The sequence below is a fragment of the Bipolaris oryzae genome (genome assembly GCF_000523455.1).
Source record: "Bipolaris oryzae ATCC 44560 unplaced genomic scaffold scaffold_21, whole genome shotgun sequence".
In the NCBI taxonomy this organism is placed as follows: domain Eukaryota; kingdom Fungi; phylum Ascomycota; class Dothideomycetes; order Pleosporales; family Pleosporaceae; genus Bipolaris; species Bipolaris oryzae.
Genome location: NW_006911297.1, coordinates 226,874 through 249,513, shown reverse-complemented (window position 1 = coordinate 249,513; position 22,640 = coordinate 226,874). Strand labels below are relative to the sequence as shown.

Below are 22,640 nucleotides of genomic sequence, written 5' to 3'. Positions count from 1 at the left end.
TTCTCCGAGGAAAAGGGGGGCAGTGAGAAAAGTATTCGGCTTCATGGCAAACGAAGGGTTTTTGATTCCACTACTCACATGAAGTAGCACTTTGGATACCATTTGGGTCTCTTGTACATATTTTCATAAGCATGCAGTCGCTAGTACAAATGCAAAACAACAGCCATAAAATGCAAGGGGGTCATGCTCAGTCGTCCCAACTGTCGTTCCCACCGTCTTCAAAGTCGAGCGCCATGTCGACCCAGTTTCCGCCGCCGTACTGGCATTTGCTGGGACCAATCTTCTTAAAGCCAGCTCGTTCGTAAAAGGGAATGTAACGGTCTCTACAGATGAGGGCTATGCGCGTGGCGATGCCCGAGTCCTTTATTCTTTGCACATAGCTTCGCAGTAATATGGAACCAAGTCCCTTTCGGGCAAAGTTGGGGTGAACACAGAGCGAGTGGAGACATACAGTTTGGCCGTCTTCATTATGGCCAGTGGAAGGTGCTAGTTGGTAGTTAGTCTTCCAGTCCTTTGGATAGTCCATGGCGTCATCGGTGACGAGAGGGGATTTGGATTTGGTGGATATAATGTGGGCGAGCAGAATGCGTTTTCGATCACTGTCGGTGGAATTTATTGAAGGAAAAGTGCGTGTCTTGAGGATCTCGCCCAGAGGCCCTGAAGTGGTGGGGTAGGCGGATGAGAAGAGGCCGCTACACAGTTCGCCGCATGTTCGCAGACGGTAGTCGAGCTAGAAGAGGTTAGTGGGAGATTCCAAGTGGCACAGTAGGGCGAAGACGGTTGGTGGTCGAGTGTTAGCAAGGAAGGAACACAAGCGATTGCCATGCAGCCACTGGCCTGTAGCACAACGACGAGCATGTACACAAGATAGGACGGATGGTAAAAAGCACATGACCAGGCAGCATGCAGTGGCCGTTGATCTAGGTAATGTAACGTGGATCAAGGAGAAGAAGAGGTGGGTGGCAGATGGCATATGGAGCCCAAAGGTGGTACTGGACAGATTGACACTGAGGCACACAGACACAAAAGAGTACCAAGACTAGGGGAAGAAAGGAAAGAGGCGGTAATGAAGTAGAATTGGTCTCACCTTTTCTCGGGAAGCGGCCTCGATGGGATCGAAAGCGGCATGCTCAAGCCAGTCGCAATCATCGAGATCGTCGATGTTGAGCAGGGAAGAGTAGGGACGGAGGCGCATTTGCCTAAGCTTTTCCTCCTGGGCAATGCTTGAGCTGCGATGGGGTACCAGACTCGACGACTGTTCCTTGGGATCCGGGCTGGCTAGGGCGTCTGGCTCTCTCGACAGCTTGGGCATGCTCTCAAGCGTCTGTTTATCGGCCAGCAGGTCTCGTGGCATGTTTGCTGTGGAATGTGTATGCAGGCGGTGGCGGCAGGTGAGAGAGTGTGGATGGCACTGCAGGACAAGTAACAGACGGACGAGCACAGGGTGGACAGGGTGGACAGGGTGGACGGTCACGGGACTCGCTCACCGGCCTTGCCCCCCGCCTTTACTAGCGGCTCGCTTCTCGCTTGGCCTGCCGGTGTAGATCCCCGAGATCACGTGACCCAACTTAGGACATGGGCATATAGTATCCGAAAGGATCATGGGCCTCGTCCAGTTGCCGGTGGGGCCTAGACACGAGATGCAATTGACTCGCTCCGCATGCGCTGCACAGTGGAAACGTGTTGATTGGAGGGTAGAAAACCCTGGGTAACTGGCAGGTGGGAGATAAGCTCGTATCCACACATTTGCGTAGTATGTAGCGTATACTGTGTACGTCCATGTAAAGTAGGTAGGGAGGCTACGTAGTAGTAATAGTAGTAAAAAGTAAAAACAGTAGGCATGGACTGCCCCGCTTCCTCTGCCCCCCCATCTGCCCCCTTGCTCCCAACGGCCAACGACGTCGTCTCAGTTCATGACAAGCGGTGCTCCTTCGACTGCACGCCTTTGTCCCAGCCCGACGACGCTGGTACATGACAGGGTCACCGTCTTGCTGCCCTACTGTACGCGCTGCTCCCACTCCCACAACATGGCGGCCCTGCAGCCTGTGCCCTCTGATCGCTGATTCATCTGATCCGTCCGCCGCTGGCCTTGAGGCTCCACTGCCTTCCATTTCCTTCCAGCCTCTCTGAGACCCCAAGCCGGCAACCGTCATCCACAAAGGCCTCTGCTGCCACCAAACACCACAAACACCCAAACGGCCCTGCCACCGTGCTACACTCTTTGCCCGCTTCTAGACTCGCCCGCATACGCCCCAGCGCCCCTCCCCGATCCGCCATGTGAGTCGAGCCCGGAGCCGTTTCTGTCCCACCACCACCACCACCACCATCACCGCCTCCCACGGCCGATATCCTCCCAGGCACACTGCTAACCTACTCTCTCTAGGCCGCGCGTCACCATATCCATCACTGCGCCCGGCACCCCCGCCGACGCAGACCTGCTGACACTCGAACTGCCTCCCGGGAGCACCATCAAAGATCTCAAGGGCTTCATCGAAGCCGACACGAGCCTGCCCGCCGCCGCACAGAGCCTCTACCTAAACGGCCAACCCGTCGCCATCGACACACAGACATTAGAGGATGCCGGTATCAAGGATGGTGAGATGCTGGCCGTTGTATTGCGCGCCGCACCTCGACCAAACAGGAACATGCACCAGTCGGGCAGACCAGCCCAGCCGGATCCAGAGGGTGTGCGACAACTGGTCCTCAACGACCCCCAGCAGATGAACAAGTTACGCCAGGCCGACCCGGAACTCGCCGCCGCCGTCAACGACGCCACCAGATGGAGGAATACATATGCCCAGAGGCAGCGCCAGGCAGAGGAATCAGAGCGCGAGCGCCAGAACCAAATCGCCCTGCTCAACGAGGACCCTTTCAACGTCGAGGCCCAGCGCAAGATTGAAGACATTATCCGCCAGGACCGTGTTGTGGAGAATCTGCAAAAGGCATATGACGAGAATCCAGAGGGTGAGTACCGCCATGGTTTCACGTATATTATTAATTTTGATCTTTGAAACCCTCAACCTCTCAATTTTTCCTGTAGTAGCAGCTGAACCACAAACACTGACATGATGCAGTATTCACGCGCGTACACATGCTCTACGTCAACACCGAAGTCAACGGCGTGCCCGTCAAGGCCTTTGTCGACTCTGGCGCCCAGGCTACCATCATGTCCCCTGACTGCGCAGAGCGATGTGGTATCATGCGACTGATGGATGTCCGATATGCCGGTATGGCACGTGGTGTCGGTACAGCACGAATCCTGGGTCGTGTTCACCACGCCGAGATCAAGATTGGAGGCGCAGTTATGCCTTGTGCCTTCACTGTCATGGAAGGCAAGGACGTCGATCTTCTCTTTGGCCTCGACATGCTGAAGCGCTACCGTGCCAAGATCGATCTCGAGAAGAATGCGCTATGCTTTGAAGGCCAAGAAGTTCCCTTTTTACACGAGTCAGAGATTCCCAGGAGCTTCGAGGAGGCCGAGTTGAATGAGCCTACCGTTTCCGGACCTAATGGTGAAGAGATTGGTGCAAAGACGGGTGCTGTGCGACCCAAGGGCTCTTCGCAAGCTGGCCCCTCCAACACTGGCGCATCCTCATCATCATCGTCTCAGCCCGCACAAACGCAAGCCCAGCCAGCAGCACCCAAAGCGCCTGCGCCTGCTGCGTCCAACTCCAGGTTTCCCCGCGAACACGTCCAGCAGCTCACTAGCATAGTTAGCTGTTCTGAACAAGAAGCCATACAAGCCCTGGAGATGTTTGGTGGTAACGTAGAGCACGCTGCAAGTTTCCTCCTTGGCGGTTAGGTTCCGACTTTGAATCAAGGATAGAAGAAAGGCATACTCGGAATCATCAACCTGTCGAGGGTTTCTTAAACGATGCTTACTTGGGACCACCATAAGCCTGTATGGCACAAGTTCCCCTGTATGGAGTTGATTCGAGTAGATGAACTCGAGGAAAATGTGGCGTTGACATGGTACAGCATAGCATATCCTGCATGTGTACTGCTAACAAGCACGGTTGGAAATACACAAGGGTTTCATTGAGGACAACGTGAACAACAAGTACAAGAGAGAAAAACGAAACAAGAAGAGATGTATGATTGAATCAAACACTCTTTCAAAAAAAGATTTTATTAGAGTATCATGAACCCCGTGATCCCACATATATCCCCCCAACATCCACTTCCCCCTTGTTGTTTACCTAATCTTGTACAAACACGGCTTCAACACCGCATTGTCTGCCTCTCCCTCATCCTCATCCCCACCACCCAAGCCCATACGCTTGCCCTTGAGCCCAAACTTGAGCCCGCCACCCCTCTGCGCCACAGCCCCCTCCTTTTGATCCTCACGTGCGTTCTTGCCCCGGCTGGGATGCGCCGCCTTGACAAACTGCATCTTGACAAACATCTTGTTGCTCAGATCAATCGCATCCCCTGGTCGCTCTGGCAGCGCATCGAGCACAAACCCGTGTTTGCGCAGAACATTGACAAAAGCCGATACATCTGTTCCCTCCTTTGCATCCTGTCCATCCACCACAACCGCCAGCTCCGCCTCATCTTCTGAATCCTCTGGGCCCTCCTCCGGCGCCTTGTCTCCCTTTTGCGCCCCCTTCTTCTTATTCTTATTCTTCAATGCTGCCGCCGCCGCCGAACCAGCGCCAGCAGCGAGTTTCTTACTATCCACGTTTTTCCTCAGCGACCCAATCGAATTAATCGGCACACCACCTTTCTTCTTGTCCACACGGCCAAACCTCGATTTGATCTCTGACACCCATAGTTCGCCGCGCCAGCGCAAGATGCGATATGCCTCGTCGATGAAGTCGAGCCAGTTTGTGCCCATGAGGGCGAGGCAGAAGATTGCGACGTCGACGCTGTTGTCGGCGAGGGGGAGGGCGGCGATGTCGGCGACGGTGACGAGGGGGCCGGAGGGGCCGCTGGGTTGCGAGAGGTCGAAGGAGTGGAAGGTTAGGTTTAGGGAGGCCAGGTGGGGTTGCAGGCGGTAGGAGAGAGAGGCCGTGCCGCAGCCTAGGTCGGCGATTGTGCTGTGGCCTTTGAAGTCGCGGGGGAGGGGTTTGGCGTCGCCGCGGGGAGGCGCGATGGATGTAGTGTCTTGCTCGTCTTCGAAGCCGGGGCCACGGCGTACGGCGGATTTATTTTGTGCTTTGCGGTCTTTGCGCTGGTCTTTGTTGCGGAGTTTGGCGCGGACGAGGATGCTATTTACGTAGCTGTCGACGGGATTCGAGGGCCATACTTCGACTTGTTGGGCGAAACCACGGTGGTAGTCTTCGAACATGGAGGGGTCTTCTTTGAAGAGCGAAGCGCTGTCGGCAGAAGGTTTCGTGTAGAGTGCTTCATTGAGATGGCGGAATCGGGCGCTGGCTAGCTTGCTACGCATAGATCGTTGCAGCGGTGTGAGGCCCTTAGGCTCGGGCAGGAGGTTTTCGAGAGTTGGTGCCACTGGCACAGCTTTTGCTTCGGCTGCGTTCGCCGCGAGGAGTTTGTCGGCTTTCGACTCCTTCTTGCGCTTCTTCTTGTCGCGTTTCGACTCGCCATCGGTGGTTGCACTCTTTTCTTCAGAAGCCTTTGCAGGAGAAGGTTTCGCTTCTCCTACTACTTCCTCTGCTTCCTTTGTACCATCCTCGTCCGGCTGTCTATCCTTATTGCCTCCAGACTTTCCCCTCTTCCTCTTCTTCCCGCGCTTCTCTTGCGCCGCATCATCTGCCTCTACCGTGCCATCTGCCTCCGATGTCTTACTCTGCTTGACCTCTCCACTCTTGCCACTCGTTATGCTCTCCCATTTTTCAGCCAAATTATCCGCATTGACCTCCTTCTCTTCGCGCCTTTCCTTGCGCTTCTGCGCCTTCTTTCCAGGTTTAGTCTGATCCTTTGGCTTGGGCGCTTCGACCTGCGTCTGGACCTGCGCGGAGACGTTCCATCCGGGTACCGCGAACATATTTCCGAGGGTTTATAGACAGTATCCGGTGTTAGTGTTTTGTCAATGGAAAGTTGGACAAAAAAGTTCCCGGCGTAGCTCGAAATTTTGGGCGGCGGAAGGTTTGGCCGACATGTGGGGCTTTCGCGCGGAGTTGCTTACCCACTAGTTTTGAACGTGAATGTGGACATGGGTATTTACAGTTCTCACGACCTCAAAGCATATGTAAATCGCGTGACATGTGACCAAAAATATCAAACTAGGCTCGCCATGAGCACCTTAAGATATGCGACAAAAAAGCACTCTTTGCTGTTTCGCAGCCTTTTCCCAAATCATCCATTCCGCTTACTACATGCTCATATACCACTTGTGTCTCTTATTCACCCGAGCCACAAGCGAACCACTCAATCACAACAGGAGAAACGGTGCAAGTAAAAAAGTATATGGTAAAGATGACATTATACTTAAATCTCGTCTCGTCGACAAGGTGAATAACATCGTGCAGCCATACCATAAACCATAGGCATACGTGATCTCCCCCACCGGTCCCCCCATTGACATATGCACATTCTTCCTTCCTCTCCTTCCGCTTCCCCGAAAAAACATGTTGGAAAGCTCCTCCAGACATTTACAAAGATACCAGGCTTAAAAAGTAAGAGTTTTTAGAAAAAGAATAAACTACGGCCCAGCGCCAAACCGCTCTAATGATCAAAAGATAAAGATGTGATGACGAATTCAAAATATTACTTTTTGTTCGGCGACAACCAGTCACCTACACACACCTATTATTCCTGGTGGTGTGGTTGCTGCGAGATACCCTGCTCCTTCTCCTCAATGCTCTCGCTCTCCCTTGGGACAGCGAAGCTCTTGCGGACAATCATGTCAGCCTTTGTCTTCGTCATGAGCGCATCGCGGATATCCTGCTTGCTTCGCGACATCCAGCTGTTGTAGTTCTTGTGGCTGAGCGGCCAGATGGGCATATTGCCATCGCGGCGCATGTATTCGCGAGCAACAGGTGGGGGTTGAGAAGTGATGTAGTCAATATCCATTTCCAGTTCTTCGCAGAAGGCTTCAAGCGGCAGATCATTAACGTCATGACCGAAGGGGTTCTCAATTTCGCGACCAATAGCGGAGAGACCGATGCTAGTAAACCAGGTTAGAAAATGTAAAGCGACTATATGTATATCCATGGAGAACTTACATGATGTAGGCTGCGAAGATACAGCCGGGAATAGTGATCCAGCGAAGATTATCCCACAGTTGGAAAGGCAACATCATGACGTAGACCCAGGTAATTTGAGAAATGGCGATCGAATAGGCGATAGGCAGAGGGGTTTGCAGGACACGGTCCATACCGATAAGAGCTTCGTTGAGCTGTACGATGCTGGTAATGGCTTGATTTTGGTACAGACCAACATTCAAGGTTTCGTTTTCGATGAGGCTGTGAACATAGGCGGAGATGTGGTTGAGGATTTCGAGCGACAGGTTACCGAGGGGCTTCTTGGAGCGCTTGATCCTCTTGCGAGGGTTGGACTCGGCAAAAGTGACGCCGAGGTATTCACCAACGGCCTTCAACTTCTTCTTATCAGCGGGAGCGGGGATATCAACTTCGGCAGCGCGAGCAAAGGTGTCGAGGAACTCAACACGGTCGCGGAGGTCGGGGTAGTCGATACCAGGCTCAAATCGAAGCCTGTGCTTGATGGAGCAGGCATACGCGTTGAGCAGATTGAGGGCAGACAGCTTGTTAAGCAAGTCTTCCTTACCAAGCTCGCCTTCGCGCTCCTTGGCGTGGATCCAGATTGTTCTTGCTAGGTTCTGGCTGACGAAGATAAGTTGACTCCAGTACTTGCGGCCTTCAGTGTAGCGCTCATAAGCCGTGCTTGTGCGGAAAGAAATGGCGAGACCAACGACGAAACCGAGGACAGTGAGAAGCAAGTTGCTGACAACGAGAGGATAGACGAATTGTGAAATACAGGTGATTGCAGTCGCCCAGATAGTAATAACGATGAGTGGCAAGATCATCTTGGGAAAGACGGAACCATGCATTCGCATGAAGTATGGCCATTTACTGTGTTTGGCCATGTCACGAGGTCCGACCTGAGCACTTCTGTTAGCCCATTTGTATACACAGTCAATAGAACTAGCTGCTCACAAAGTAGTCTTCGGCATCAAGGCTGCCAGTGGTCTGGCGCCTTGAAGGAACTTGGTAGGTGACAGCACGGTGTCGCCATGATCGTGGGGATATTGGTCCGTCGTCGGCATCATTGTGCGACGCATTTGAAGGAGGTCGGATTTCCAGGTTGTCCGGGCGAAGCGTCTTGGACGTCGAGGTCGTTGACGGCGCCATTGTGTCGGCAAAACGCACGAGAGATCAGCGCGCAACCGACCAGCAGTTGAGGTGTATGGTGGGTTAGGGCCGGGCCAGCGAAGTGGTCAATGCTATAGCGAGAGGCGAGAGGCGAGAGAGCCAAACAAAAAGAGGCCCACTAAATATTCGAGGTATAGAGAGTGACACGAGTCAAAGAAGCGATGCAAAGAGTGGAAAGAACGTGTGGAGGGAACGTTCTGAATAAGAGGAGCAACAGGGCGAAAGGGCGGATCAAGTTGGAGTGGGGATCAAGCAGCGTGTGCTTAAATATAAAACGGAGCGTATAGCAAAAATGGCAGCGATGGCAGCATCTGCACAAAATGCTTTGCGTAACCCAGTGGCGCCCACGGGGATTCGCTCCCGCGGGTCCTGGCACCGGCCATGGATGGTCAGACATGCGATGGCGAGGCCGGTTGGCATGCAGGGGCCGTTTTGCACAGTGTGCCCCTGAGCCAAGGCGGCGGCGGTTGGCCAATTGCGCGGGGGATGCTGGTGGGGGCCTTTCGTAAAGAATGCCCAGTCGCCTCAAGGTGCAAGGGGTGCGACGCGGAGCACTGTTTCATGAAACGTATGTTGACCGTGCCAAGTACGCCACTAGCGGTCTCTCTTGGTGTTGGGGAGTTGGCATCTGCTGGTTATGTGCTGGCTGTTCTGTTGCTACTTGGCGCCGATTGCCGTGTCTCTGTTGCAGCAATCGTTGCCATCGCGGGGTGAGCTCTCAGCATCCTTGATACTGCATGACCGAGGTCGTGTGTGATGACCATGGTGCGGACAATGGCATGCTGGATCGACGTGCGTTACACATGTGTCAGGACCGATGATGGACGCGAGTGTCCGTGAGTGTCAATGGGTGTCAGTTGGTATGGAAGTGGAGTGGCAGGATTGGAGGCAGAAGGGGAGGTCTGGACAGTCTCGTGCCGAACCGAGGGTCGCCCTTGCCCCTGACGCCGCCCAGCCAATCGCAGCCCGTGCCTTTGACTCAGCGACCAAAAGCCTCGTCAGCGTCGTGGCTCGAGCATGGACATGCCTCGTCCGTCTGCCATTTCTAGATTGCCATAGACGAGGCTGTGACGTTCTAGCTCCCACTCTATTTCCAGCGCCTCCCGTCGCTATCGGGAATACCGCCATGTTCCACGACACTGTCCCATGCTTGCCACGGCATATATCTAAGGAACCTCGTCGGCACCTTGGTCGTAGACCCCATCATGTTCCTTCCCGCCATCCATCCGTCCCCACAGCCCGGCATAAGAAACGTTGAACGACAGAAAAGGAAAAGAACCAGAGAGAAGAAAAGAAAAAAAACCGCGCACCGAACATGCTTCAGCCAACTAATCTCCGAAGCCCTTCGTCTCCACACGCAGCTATGACCCGTGAACGACCAAGAGCATGCCCATTCTAAACCTGGAGTCCTGCCCCATATGCCATCTATACGTATTATCGCATCTGGATCCTCCTCATTTCTGCTCGCCCCCTCTCCAGCTCCACCGCTAGTCCTCTGGTCCTAAAAGTCACTCCATCGACGCATATCCGCACGCGCTTGATTCTCTCGAGCAGCGTGCGGTACAGCCTTGCCCTCATATCCCTCCCATCTGTCGCACCCCAGATCTTGTCCCAAACATCTACCAGTTCGTTTCGTAGGCGCTCCGTCTCAGCCTCGTCAGAGGAAGAAGAGGAAGAAGAGTTTGCTATTACCAGTGTATCCTCGTCGCTTTCGTCTCCCCAGGGACTCCCCGATGCCGTACGTGCACGTGGAACAACGTTCAGGATGACTTCGTCAACGCAGTCTATACGCCGGTTGCTGCGCATCATATCCGGGCCGTTGTCAAACATGTGCTTGAGAGCCGCACATATAGCCCAACTTGTCATTTCGCCATGCGTCGTTGCTGTTCCTGCCCCTGACCCATTCGATATCGTAGATCCCACCGGCCGAATATCCACCCACAGCCGCTCAATATTCGCGTAAGACCGTGTGTAAGAAAAGAGTCCAGTGCTGCTGCTGTTGCTTCTCCCCTTGACATCACTCTCCATCCACGCATTGAAAAAGCTGACGACCCAAATCCAGCTCTCCATAATCTTGCTTGCCCAGCTCTGCCCCTTCTCTTCCTCTAGTCTCCGCGCGCTCCCGTCCGCCGGCTTGACAAATGGCACAGCAAGCCAAGTAAAGTAATGCGCGTTGTTCTGCACAAGACAATCCATCCGCGAGACCAGCTGCCCCGCCTGCCGGGCCTTGCCGGCTATCTGCATCATCTCTTGATAGATCTGGTGGTTGCTCGCCAAAACACTCGCGCACGTGCTCGGCATCGCTCGCAACGACACAAAACATCGACTGCTGTCTGCGCTGGGCTGGTGCGCCTGCCGTACCAGGTACCAATTGCCCGCTGTTTGTGTGTCTTGACCACTGGGTAGGGGCTCAGTCGGCATAAGCATCTCCGTGTAGATCATGTCCCGCAGTTCGCGGGGAAGCTCCAAGAACTGCATTGGCATCGTGAACAAATTCCCAATGGATCCTTGCTGTTCTTTCTCGTATTCAGGCGTTGATCTCTCTCGTGCGCGCGCGTACCTCGGTCTGGTGGCGCACCGGAACTAGTGAGATCGCTGCCCAGCCTTTTGTTCCCTCTTCACAATCGATAGAAACTCGGGTTGAGCCTTTTCAAATCAGACTTCTTTTTATTGGTTTTTTTTTGCAAACAAGGCGAAAAGACACGTCTCTTGTCAATTGTCAACTTTTGTAGGGAAGCTCTCTAGGCGTGCCTGGTGATTGTTTCAGGCACGCAGGTACTCCCCGCATCAACATGCCATGGGCGTGATGCTATGTGTTCGAGATGGGTTTCAAAAATGGAAGGGGCGGGTGGAGGATCCTAAACTAAACAGGCACGCCAGACCGGTTCAAGCAATGCTCAGAGTAGATGCCGGTTGCTTGCAAACCAATACAGCTTGTTCAGGCGGGCTTTTCGAGATGTTGGCAAAGGTAACGGAGCTTCGGGATTCATTCTCATATAACAAGTCAGCCTACCCAGTTTCTTGGCAACCAAGTCACGGGATTGGCCGTATTCGGCCCCATCGGTCTAATACAGACGGACCATTGGTCATAGTATCTTGTCCAGACGCAAAGACCTTTCTTCTGTAAATCCTCCTCATCGGTGTGGAGTATAAACAAAAGACATAAACGGACCCTTTGTGCTGCCTCGCTGCCCTCTTCACCGAAATCACAACTTTTTTGCCCTTTCACCACGCCTCAGTCAGCCGACCAAGCATGTGCAATTACAACAAAAAAACAAGAACAAAAATATGAACATGGACACGCGCTTGCAGCAAGTAAATTTTATTCGACGATAGGGAAGATATGCTAGCCTTCATAAGCGCCCCCAATACGTCGCGCAATGCTAAACTGAGCAGACAAATATCACGTTAACACTATGCCTCCAACAAGAGGCAGTGACAGAGGTGACTGGGTCAGAGAGAGTTGCGAAGCGAAGTGTTTCTCTGACGGCTAGAGAAGAAAGAGTATCACGTTAACTTGCCTCGAACAAGGCAGGACAGAGGTGACTAGAGTGGGAGTTTCTTTTTTGTTCACGACTCCGTAGGAGCAGGAGCAGCAGCCTCCGAGGGCTGAGTAGGAGCGGGAGCTTCTGCAGCGAGAGCCTGGAAGCCTTCGGTTGTGATGTTGACAGCACCAGCTTGGACGAGCTATGCCTTATTAGCATCTTAATTCCCGAATAGCGTCTTCGGGGACTTACAGCACGACTCAGATCATCGATTAGATCCTCTGGATCTTCAATGCCAACGCATAGCCTAATAATGTCTTCAGGCATATTCCTCTCCTTCCTCGTCTTCTCGTCAATGCTCGCGTGGCTCATGCGGCAAGGCATGCTGATGAGCGAGTTTACACACCCAAAGCTTACACTAATACCCCAGAGCCTCGCGCTCTCGACAATGCGTTCACTAACGGTAACATCACCAGTTTCAAAAGACAGCACAGCGCCAGCGCCACGTGCCATACTCCAGTGCAAGTCGTATTGCGGGTGCGACTTGAGGCCTGGATAGCGGACCTTGAAGCCGTGAGACTCGAGGAAAGTGGCGATGCGCATCGCATTCTCCTGCTGCTTCTCCATACGAACACCCAGAGTCTTGATACCACGAAGGAGCAGCCATGAGTCAAAGGGCGAAAGGCCACATCCTGAAGCATTGATGGTGAAGTAGAGACGATCTCCCAGAGCAGAGTCGTTAACGGCAATGACGCCAGCCATGAGATCGTGGTGACCAGAAAGGTACTTGGTGCCGGATTCATACACAATGTCAGAGCCAAGGTCGAGCGGGTTCAACAGCATGGGAGACATCATGGTGTTGTCGACTGCAACAATGGCAGTGGGGTTCGCGGCATGGGCGATGTTGGCAATTGTGGGGATGTCGCAGATCTTGATCAACGGGTTCGTTGGTGTCTCGAGGAGCACCATGGCTGTCTTGTTGTTCACCACTTCGCGCACCTTTTCGGGATTTGTGGTATCGACGTGGTGCACGATTATGCCACCGTGTGTCGAGAGATATTTGAGCAGCCTGTTTGTGCCACCGTACAGGTCATCACCGGTGATGACTTCGTCGCCAGGTCGTAGGAGGCGGGTGATGACGTCGAGAGCACCCATGCCCGACGAAACAACGAGCGCGCGGTTTGCGTTCATAATTTTGGCCAGATGTCGCTCGAGATGTGTGCGTGTGGGATTGCCTGAGCGTGTGTAATCATATTCGCCGCCGCCGCCGCTTGCAGACTCTTGTTTGAATGTGGCAGACTGAGAGTGTTAGCTGCGGCTCAAACGCAACTGTCCTTATCCACAACAACGTGCTGGCTTACCTGGTAGATGGGAACGGAGCTGGCATTGTACTGGTCGCTGCTCTCCGTGTACACCAGCTCCGTCATCAGTGCATACTTCCTGCCATTACGGGGAGAGCTGGGCGCCGGCGAGGGCGGTAGGTTATGGCCGTCAATGTCGAGCGGAAGGGCAGCCTTGCCGCTGGCGTTGGTCTTTTTGGAGCTCTCTCCAGCCATAGTGAGTATTGTGCGTCCGCGTTGCGGACTGGAAGGAAGATTGAGTGGCGTAGGGCTCACAAGATCTGTGATGCGCGTCGAGGGAATGACGAAATGCGAGTGTTGAAGTACAGAGGAGGTCTAGTACAGCAACAATGGATGCAATCCGCAGACTTTAAGCTTTCGGGTGCGTGAGTCCAAACATCAAAAGCACCAAACGGCACTTCCACAGGCCGTCTGCAAGGCACTCTAGTCCTGACCTGTGGGGAGTCACCGCTGGAATTGCGCCATCGAGGGCAAATCGGCACTGTTCCCTCGCTCCGAACATCGCCCGCACGGTTCCGCACACGGAGCAACATGGGAGGGGGGCATTTACCCCAGATTGCGATAACGAACCCACCATCTCAAGCATTCACAAAATAGCTATCGCTGGCCTACGAGGTATGCAAATGCTTTTTCATTACTTCAACGCACGGGTATAACTGCTTCGACCAATTTGAGCCTACACAAACAAACACAATCATTACCACACGACATGCAGTGCGCCCGAACCTGTCCGCCAAGACGAATGCCGGTGCTGAAGATACGACCATAAACGCCACGAATGCGCGCTCGTCATGAAACAACCCAATCCAGAGTCTGGAAAACTTAAACCCCCCTCGTTTGCGCCAATTTATCGCGGGTTGATTGCAGGAAATCCCTTCCTCACATGAACGTTCATCTTGAGTTCGAAGATACCTTCTTCCGTTCCGCAGTACAGTGTTCGCCCATCCTGGCTCATGGCCAGCCCCGCTGTGCGCACACCCAAACGTGGGTCGTGACTTAGGCGGTTTGCCGGACGGCGGAAACCAAGGCTCATTTCATACGTGTCTGATAAAGTCTGGCTAGCACGCGCGTTTCGGAGACGCTCACGTGCTTGCGTTAGTTGACGAATTCGACGAAGTTCGTTACGCAGTTCAGGCACGGTAGCGTTGCCTTCAGTACCAGGAGCAGATGGATGTGATGTCGTGTTACGGTTCGTAGCCCGTGTCTGCTCTGCGTTAAGCACCTCCTCGACTGTGCGCCACGCTTCATCAGTGGATGCCATCAATTCGCTAGTCATACGACGTGCTTGTGCCGGCACTGGATTTGGCGACCGCGTAATGGCAGAGTCGGTAATATTTGTAAGTGTCACTGGCGCATTGATCGTGCCTTCATTAATTGAGACAATGACAGAAGCCTGGCGTCGAGGCGTTGTACGCTCATGGAACCAGCGGGGAGCATGATTCTGACCCGTCCTCTCAGACATGAACTGAGCCATAGCTTCGGCAACTTCTCTAGCCGTAGGTTCTCTACATCATGTTAGCCCAGATATCTCTATGGCAATAAGTACGTAACATACGGCACAGCGTCCAGTGGCCCAGAAGCCGTGTAGTTGATGCTTCGGGGTGTTATTTCCTGCTCACGTGACTCTTCTCGTTGTCGGTGACTTGTTCGTAACGCACTGAGGACTTGTCTTTCGCGCGCTGTCAAGCCAAGTGGATCATTGTCTGACTCAACGACACCCAGCCGGCGATGTAGCCTCTGTCGCTCGGAATCAGCCTCGAAGCGGTACTCGTGTGTGACGGTTACAGGCACTGTAGTTCCTTCGGTGTCGAGTGCACGGCGATATCTCCGAATAAAGTCTGCTTCGCGACGCAACTCATGCATCTCTGGGCTAAGGGTCAAGTCGAAATCAGCCAGTTCAACACTTTCTAGGCCTTCTTCTTTTGGATCCAATGTGACTGTTTGTTTGACCTTCAGACCAGCTCGCAAATCAGCGATGCATACTCTGCCTTGATCTTCGCTCCATACCAGAAAGTCCCATGGCGCAGGCGAGAAGTGCATTGTTCGTACTGCACCGGGCCCAGCCCGAGTATCAGGTCGCGTGGAACTGAGCAACTGCAAAATGGCTTCTTCTCCATACTCGACTATCTTCAAAAGTTCAACATCAAACACAGTAATGTATCCACACTCGGACCCAACTGCACAAAGACGGCCAGACGGTGACCACGCCGTAGTAAAGTAACCGTCTGCATGCGAGTTTGCAGGTCGGTGCAAGGTCACGTGCTTGAGTAGCTCCCACTCCGGCGGTGATGACTGTATCCACCCTTCCGCTATCTTGTTCTCAGACTTTTGTGATTTTGTTCTCTCAAAAAAGTACCCGATGGGCGCATCACCCACAGCCACCAACATTTGTCCATCTGGAGATATTGAAGCATGGTTCATCGCAAAGGGCAGGTCTAGTACTGCAAGTTCCAGATTCTGTGTGAGCGAGTATATGCGCACCGTCTTGTCATTGTTGGTGAGTACCGCCACGATCTCATCCTGACCACCGCTCTCACCGGGCATCTTGTGTATCGATATTGAGTTGACTATGTCGGCACCAATCTTCTCGAGACGTATGTGCGACGCAGCACCCAGAAGGGGTGGCCGAGACAGGCGGTGTTCGAATTCCAGAGGCAACGAGGCATCGACGTTGGATGGGTCTTCAGGAGGGAAGCCCGTCACCTTGATGGCAGCAAAATTGCCATGCTCTTCTCCTCCGACGCAGACATAGCCGTATCCGGATGCAGTGCAGCGTGCTTCCCAGGGTAGAGTCGTTACGTGTGCTTGTGTTCGTGTAGCGGCATTGAGGCAGTAGACGGCCGCGCCACTCGCATAGTAGAGAAGGTCGGGTTCGGGACACGAGATGAAATGGCGTAATTGGTAATGTCTACAAACGTCAGCTTTCCACGCGAGTTGGACGCCGTAGTACAGTGCTCACGCGATGGGTATCTTTGTAGGATAGTAGGCCTTTTGAGCCAGTACAAAAGTATCCGTGTCTCGACTCCTGTTGCTGTCAGAAAAAGGGAAATAGGAAAACACGGGCCCAAACACGCACAGAATGTCATCGACTGCCATAATTCCGCGGTCAGGTGGCAGAGGGTTGCATGTCTCCGTGTCTGGTTAATAAGTGAGCGGAGCTGGTGTGGCTCGGCGGTAGGAGGCGCTTTACGTCACAGGATGCTTGGGGGCACAAATGCAGGAAGTAGACGGAGTAGATAATAATACTTTTCAGGTGAGAATGCAGTGCTAGGGCTGTTTCGTATCAGAGGGCGCCTTGATCGAGGGGTTGGAAATAAGGGTGCAGTGCGAATGGACGTAAGGGTGGCAGTGTTTCGAGGTGCTCCGGGCGTCACCATTGACAAGCATCTCCCCCACACGCGCACGCATGCGCCAAGCCTTCCGCACTGGGACAGTCGTTAATGTCAACACGACAGGCGCCGTTGTGGCGGCAGAGCCAATTGTATAATGGCAAAAATACGCCTCTCGCCTCCTCTTCCGGGTTTATGTCGCGTCGTACAATATTTCGCTACTATTCGGAAGCACAGACATTTACAGCGGAACCTCGGCGGGCAATCCAGCACCAAAACGAGCTAGAACCTTCTCCGAGAATTTTGTCTATCGTCAAAGCTTCCATCACTACATCATATAATCCACCCATCTTCCCACCCATCCATTCTACACCCAATTTTTCGTCGCCTGCATCCAATTCCGCAGCGTCTTACTCAAGTCACAATGCTGTCCTCAAGGTTATCACGGAATGTAAGTATTTGTGCAATTGAAACGATAATCATTATTGAAGCATTTTCTGACCTCATCGCAGTTTTTGCCTCGTGCGGCTTCGGCGGCGAGACGCACTCCCGCATTCAGGGCTCCGGCCATGTTTGCGCGAGGATATGCTGAGGGCGGCGACGAGAAGGTAAAGGGCTCTGTCATTGGTATTGATCTGGGTACCACCAACTCTGCTGTCGCTGTCATGGAGGGCAAAGTTCCCCGCATCATCGAGAACTCTGAGGGTATGCTACAAACGTCACTTTGACTCCGACCGCAATGCTAACAAAAACTTTTCACAGGTGGTCGTACAACACCATCAGTCGTTGGTTTCACAAAAGAGGGCGAGCGTCTTGTCGGTATTGCCGCCAAGCGCCAGGCTGTCGTCAACCCAGAGAACACTCTCTTTGCCACCAAGCGTCTCATCGGTCGCAAGTTCACAGACGCTGAGGTCCAGCGTGACATCAAGCAAGTCCCATACAAGATCGTCCAGCACACCAACGGTGATGCCTGGCTCGAGGCTCAAGGACAGAAGTACTCGCCTTCCCAGGTTGGTGGTTTCGTCCTTGGAAAGATGAAGGAGACTGCCGAAGCATACATGGGCAAGAACGTCAAGAACGCTGTCGTCACTGTCCCCGCCTACTTCAACGACTCCCAGCGTCAAGCCACCAAGGATGCTGGTCAGATCGCCGGTCTCAATGTTCTCCGTGTCGTCAACGAACCCACTGCTGCTGCTCTCGCCTATGGTCTCGACAAGGCCACCGACAACGTCGTAGCTGTCTACGATCTTGGTGGTGGAACTTTCGATATCTCCATCCTTGAGATTCAGTCCGGTGTCTTTGAGGTCAAGTCCACCAACGGTGATACTCATCTCGGTGGTGAGGACTTCGATATTACCCTTGTCCGCCACCTCGTCGACCAGTTCAAGAAGGAGCAGGGCATTGACCTGAACAACGACCGCATGGCCATTCAGCGTATCCGTGAGGCTGCTGAGAAGGCCAAGATTGAACTGTCTTCTTCATCGCAGACTGACATCAACCTGCCTTTCATCACTGCCGACGCTTCCGGTCCCAAGCACATCAACACCAAGCTGACCCGCGCTCAGCTTGAGAAGATGATGGATCCTCTTATTAGCCGCACTGTTGAGCCTGTCCGCAAGGCTCTCAAGGACGCCAACCTGAAGCCCACTGACATCTCCGAGGTCATCCTTGTTGGTGGCATGACCCGTATGCCCAAGGTCACTGAGTCCGTCAAGAGCATTTTCGGCCGCGATCCCGCCAAGTCCGTCAACCCTGATGAGGCCGTTGCTATTGGTGCTGCTATCCAGGGTGCTGTCCTTGCTGGCGAGGTCACTGACCTTCTTCTGCTCGACGTTACTCCTCTCTCGCTCGGTATCGAGACCCTTGGTGGAGTTTTCACCCGTTTGATCAACCGTAACACCACCATCCCCACGAAGAAGTCCCAGGTTTTCTCCACTGCAGCCGACTTCCAGAGCGCTGTCGAGATCAAGGTTTACCAGGGTGAGCGTGAGCTCGTCCGCGACAACAAGCTCCTCGGAAACTTCCAGCTTGTTGGCATTCCTCCGGCCCACCGCGGTGTGCCTCAAATCGAGGTTACCTTCGACATCGATGCTGACTCCATTGTCCACGTTCACGCTAAGGACAAGTCTACCAACAAGGACCAGTCTATCACCATTGCTTCTGGTTCCGGTCTTTCCGAGTCCGAGATTGAGAGCATGGTCAGGGACTCTGAGCAGTATGCCGAGCAGGACAAGGAGCGCAAGAACGCCATTGAGGCCGCCAACCGCGCTGACAGCGTCGTTAACGATACCGAGAAGGCCCTCAAAGAGTTCGAGGACCGTCTCGACAAGACTGAGGCTGAGAAGATCAAGGAGAAGATTGCCTCCATGCGCGAGTTCATTTCCCAGAGCCAATCTGGCGAGGGTACTGCCACTGCCGCTGAGATCAAGGAAAAGACCGACGAGCTCCAGAACGCTTCTCTTAGCCTGTTCGACCAGATGCACAAGGCCCGCTCTGAGAGCCAAAACCAGAGCGAGCAGTCTCAACAGCCTGAGGGTGAAGGCGAGAAGAAGCAGTAAGCGCTTCAATCGTTTGCCTGGGTTTTGTGTTTTCCGTTCGTGCCTCTTCACGTCTAAAAGCAGGCGTCTTGCATTCGGCCACGGCTGGTCTGTCAGGTCTACATGCGTAGACTTCCATATACCTCTCCGTGTTTGAGCATCTGTGTATCATATTTGACGATTTCTCTTCTCACATTAGCGTTTGTTTTACTACTACGGATCTTTGGTTCATGTCGGAATAACGAAAGGGTGATATCCTCTGGCGAACAAAAGATAGTATATGGGATGGATGATGACGTAATCCATGGCGGAGCCAACGAGTGTACCATAGCCTGGAGTTGCGAGATGGTAGCGCTCAGCTAACTTCTCCGCTCTAAATCAACGATTGAAATGTTCACATGCATGTTTCAAACATGGACTGTCGGGTGAAGAATTTTTGTTTCTGCTCATTTCCCTCATTTATCGTTCCCACTTCTTGTCCTTGGCTGCATACGACTTGTCCAATAACTGTTAGATTTACCATCACGACTCATGCACGTATTGTTTAGGAACGCTTGGTATTTTTTTCCAAGGCGGCCTGATTCCGCTTCTCAAACTGCTTTTGTAACATACATATCTGTTATTAAAGCTGTAAGTTTCCTTCAGTTTCATCCATGTATTTGTATATAGTTCGTGTTCATACTCCAATAAGCTTGATCTCTTTTCTTGCCAGCCGGCTGTAACATCAGATACGAGTCCCCTTGGGCTTGTTTATAGCGCGCGATACAAGTCTACTCTGTTTGAACTCAAGCCCAACATGACTGAGGCGACGAATCGCCCTCTCTCTGGTTTATGGCAGCCCACACAACTGCAAAGACTATATTATGGTGCAGACTCAGTAACCAAATATCTGCTTGCCTGTCTTCCAAAGACATCCAGCAAGGCCTTTATCATTACGGGTACTTCGCTGGCTACCAAGACTCCCTTGGTGAAACAAGTCGAAGAGCTTTTGGGCGAAAAACATGCCGGGACGTTCAGCAAGATTGGCGAACATGCACCTGTTGCCCAACTTGATGAAGCAACCAAATTGGTGAAAAAAGACGAAACCATCGACACCGTCATCTCTATTGGCGGTGGAAGTCCCATCGATAGCGCCAAAGCCATCAGTTATCGTTTGCACGAAAAGACTGGAAAATTCCTATATCACATTACTATCCCCACGACTCTGGGTGCAGCTGAATGCACCTTCATAGCAGGCTACACCGGAGTCGATGGAGTGAAGATAGGCGTCAGAGCAAAAGAGCTCGTCCCAAGCGTCGTCTTCTATGACTCCAAATTTGCGCTATACACACCTGAGCGGCTATGGATGAGCACTGGTATACGCGCTATGGACCACGCTGTGGAACTACTCTATCATCCCACCGCTTCTGAGATGCCTGCGCGATGGCTGGCATTGCAGAGCGCAGCGACTTTATTCGAGGCATTACCAAAGTACAAGCAAGATCCTAAGGACGAAGATAACATTACCAGGCTCCAACTGGCTGCTTATGGATCGCTAGGCTTTATAGGATACAACCTCGTAGGCGGCATTGGACTCTCTCACGCCCTAGGTTATGCCCTTGGTTCTCCATATGGCATACCGCATGGCATTACATCCTGCCTTACACTCGGTCATGTTGTTAAGCTGAAGGCCCAGGACCCCGCTGCTGCAGAGCAAATTGCCCGTCTCCGTCCGTTTATTGGCGAGAGTGCCTCTGGAGATACCCAGGTGGATGCGGAAATTGTCGGAGATAGGGTTTTGAAGCTAGTAAAGGACTTGGGGTTGGATAACGATCTGAGGAACTACAAGGTCGGAAGAGATCAGGTTCCTGTTATCATGGAAAGAGCGACGGGTGGGATGATTGATGGTGCTGTTTACGATGCTGTCGAGGGACTGGTGAAGGGGTTATTCGTGTGATCCGTTAGATAAAGGGGTTGATCGGCTGGCTAAACAAGAAATTTGATACTTTAACTTGGAGTAAACAGTTTACAAGTCAAGACTATCCAGGATCGGATATTGATACGGTTGCTCCAGGCTTCCATTTCGCTCGCTTCTTCTCGAGATCGGCTACAAACAATCCTCCATCGTACCAGCCTCGCCTCGGCTCTTATGTCCGAAATGGTGTATAGCTCACTAGTTATTATGGTCGGTAGTATTTAGTCATGAACTATTCGTTTCAAGCCGGCTACTGGCTACTGGCAGGCTTCTAGAACAGGCAATACCTGGGTCACAGTGTGCCAAGACAAGACAGTGTTTCAATGGCCGAGACACAGAGTTTAGGATATTGGCATGAATGGGCAGGCCAGGTTCTGAATGGAAGAAAGAGGCATCACGTCAGTGCACATGAGGGTAACTTTGGCGCTACGGCACAGCGCTCGGACCAATGACGCTACACCTGCCTTACGCCCCATTGCCGTCATGCTTGGAACATGATGCTCACCTGCAGGCACAGACGATCACCCTTCCAAACGGCCCGTCTGCGTCAGACACGAGACTGATGAACCACTCGTTCAAGGATCTGGTGTGCCCAGATCCTTTTGGTCCGCTTACCCCAACTTTTACCACTTATAGCTGAGGGTCAAGTCTTCCAGATATCACCTTCTACTAGCCAACTCGCCAGGCACCATGGCAGACACGCTCGCCGAGTCTGCGGTCGTCCAAGATACTACGTTACCAGAGATTCCAGCTATTGTCGAACCCGATGTAGATGCAGACGAGCGTGGGCGCCTGAAGCGACGTAGGCAATCATCTCAGCACTCCCCTCGCCGAGCCTCCTCGCCCTCTCGCGGCCATGATCGCAACAGCGGCTCGCGTTACCGAACCCACTACCGCAAGCATCACCGTCCATCTTCCCCCACATTATCCATCTCCCCACCCACTTCTGTAGAGAAGAAACTCAGACGGCGCAGTGACGCCGAACCCGACCATACATTCAGGGGTCGAGCACGCAACCGAAGCATCGACCGAGGAAGAACCCGAAGTCCACTTTTCGAGGACGAAGATGCGTGTGCAGAGAGCGATGAAGATGTCAAGAAATTCAGGAAGAGAAGTGCACCGCCTAGCCGGCGCCGAGCGGATGAAGCAGATTTGGCAGCGGAAATCAGGCGACAGAGGAGTTATCCTAACCTTTACAAAGTGGACAGGAGGGACTCAAAGGTTGAGGATGAACGGCACATTCAAGTGGGGGCTGTGGGTTCTACAGAAGTTGCAGCAGCGCCCCACATGAATGATGACCGGCGACACTAGTACATACTTCTACATACGTCTGGCCTAGTCGCCCGGTATTACGGTGTGCACTAGCATAGTCTACGATGGCGCTGGGGTTGTATGTTACGTTTCCTATCCGTAAGAGGAGGGCGCAGCACGGGGAAGAATCTGTTCAGATCATTTGGCAGAAGATGTTTTCTTAAGTTATTTCCTCTCTGGCATACGTACATATCGCTAAGTTATTACCACGTACTACACTACTCGATTGCCATGGAAGCTTACATAATCGCATTGTGGCTGTGCATGTGGTGAGGTCAAGAGACGTGGCGCCTGCAAACGGCCATCTTGGTAGTAGCACAACATACTACATAGACGAGTGACTTTCTGGAGAATCACCTTTGCGCC

The 22,640-nt window shown here is 52.9% G+C and overlaps 11 protein-coding genes across 11 annotated transcripts; 4 read left to right on the top strand and 7 right to left on the bottom strand.

Moving 5' to 3' along the window:
* Nucleotides 1–187: 187 nt before the first annotated feature.
* COCMIDRAFT_86757 (uncharacterized protein) lies at nt 188–1,312 on the bottom strand (the record flags this gene model as incomplete). The annotated part of the gene is made up of 2 exons (XM_007686700.1): nt 188–730; nt 1,088–1,312. 2 exons carry the CDS (start codon nt 1,310–1,312, stop codon nt 188–190), a joined length of 768 nt encoding a protein of 255 aa, XP_007684890.1.
* A 487-nt stretch (nt 1,313–1,799) lies between these two features.
* Nucleotides 1,800–2,153, bottom strand: COCMIDRAFT_86649 (uncharacterized protein; the record flags this gene model as incomplete). The annotated part of the gene is made up of 1 exon (XM_007686699.1): nt 1,800–2,153. The coding sequence occupies one exon, from the start codon at nt 2,151–2,153 to the stop codon at nt 1,800–1,802; it is 354 nt and encodes a 117-aa protein (XP_007684889.1).
* Nucleotides 2,154–4,195: 2,042 nt separating this feature from the next.
* Nucleotides 4,196–5,950, bottom strand: COCMIDRAFT_86728 (uncharacterized protein; the record flags this gene model as incomplete). The annotated part of the gene is made up of 2 exons (XM_007686698.1): nt 4,196–4,632; nt 4,675–5,950. 2 exons carry the CDS (start codon nt 5,948–5,950, stop codon nt 4,196–4,198), a joined length of 1,713 nt encoding a protein of 570 aa, XP_007684888.1.
* A 764-nt stretch (nt 5,951–6,714) lies between these two features.
* On the bottom strand, nt 6,715–8,276 carry COCMIDRAFT_86803 (uncharacterized protein; the record flags this gene model as incomplete). The annotated part of the gene is made up of 3 exons (XM_007686697.1): nt 6,715–7,072; nt 7,131–8,026; nt 8,082–8,276. 3 exons carry the CDS (start codon nt 8,274–8,276, stop codon nt 6,715–6,717), a joined length of 1,449 nt encoding a protein of 482 aa, XP_007684887.1.
* Nucleotides 8,277–9,114: 838 nt separating this feature from the next.
* COCMIDRAFT_86730 (uncharacterized protein) lies at nt 9,115–9,555 on the top strand (the record flags this gene model as incomplete). The annotated part of the gene is made up of 1 exon (XM_007686696.1): nt 9,115–9,555. The coding sequence occupies one exon, from the start codon at nt 9,115–9,117 to the stop codon at nt 9,553–9,555; it is 441 nt and encodes a 146-aa protein (XP_007684886.1).
* Nucleotides 9,556–9,731: 176 nt separating this feature from the next.
* COCMIDRAFT_86731 (uncharacterized protein) lies at nt 9,732–10,775 on the bottom strand (the record flags this gene model as incomplete). Its single annotated transcript, XM_007686695.1, has 1 exon — nt 9,732–10,775. The coding sequence occupies one exon, from the start codon at nt 10,773–10,775 to the stop codon at nt 9,732–9,734; it is 1,044 nt and encodes a 347-aa protein (XP_007684885.1).
* A 1,092-nt stretch (nt 10,776–11,867) lies between these two features.
* Nucleotides 11,868–13,338, bottom strand: COCMIDRAFT_2541 (uncharacterized protein; the record flags this gene model as incomplete). The annotated part of the gene is made up of 3 exons (XM_007686618.1): nt 11,868–11,984; nt 12,035–13,081; nt 13,144–13,338. The coding sequence occupies 3 exons, from the start codon at nt 13,336–13,338 to the stop codon at nt 11,868–11,870; spliced, it is 1,359 nt and encodes a 452-aa protein (XP_007684808.1).
* A 652-nt stretch (nt 13,339–13,990) lies between these two features.
* On the bottom strand, nt 13,991–16,239 carry COCMIDRAFT_33954 (uncharacterized protein; the record flags this gene model as incomplete). The annotated part of the gene is made up of 4 exons (XM_007686655.1): nt 13,991–14,648; nt 14,699–16,051; nt 16,103–16,168; nt 16,220–16,239. The coding sequence occupies 4 exons, from the start codon at nt 16,237–16,239 to the stop codon at nt 13,991–13,993; spliced, it is 2,097 nt and encodes a 698-aa protein (XP_007684845.1).
* Nucleotides 16,240–16,896: 657 nt separating this feature from the next.
* On the top strand, nt 16,897–19,030 carry COCMIDRAFT_23648 (uncharacterized protein; the record flags this gene model as incomplete). Its single annotated transcript, XM_007686634.1, has 3 exons — nt 16,897–16,923; nt 16,985–17,177; nt 17,235–19,030. The coding sequence occupies 3 exons, from the start codon at nt 16,897–16,899 to the stop codon at nt 19,028–19,030; spliced, it is 2,016 nt and encodes a 671-aa protein (XP_007684824.1).
* Nucleotides 19,031–19,805: 775 nt separating this feature from the next.
* On the top strand, nt 19,806–20,945 carry COCMIDRAFT_33952 (uncharacterized protein; the record flags this gene model as incomplete). Its single annotated transcript, XM_007686654.1, has 1 exon — nt 19,806–20,945. One exon carries the CDS (start codon nt 19,806–19,808, stop codon nt 20,943–20,945), a length of 1,140 nt encoding a protein of 379 aa, XP_007684844.1.
* A 708-nt stretch (nt 20,946–21,653) lies between these two features.
* COCMIDRAFT_33951 (uncharacterized protein) lies at nt 21,654–22,274 on the top strand (the record flags this gene model as incomplete). The annotated part of the gene is made up of 1 exon (XM_007686653.1): nt 21,654–22,274. One exon carries the CDS (start codon nt 21,654–21,656, stop codon nt 22,272–22,274), a length of 621 nt encoding a protein of 206 aa, XP_007684843.1.
* Between the last annotated feature and the right edge of the window lie 366 nt (nt 22,275–22,640).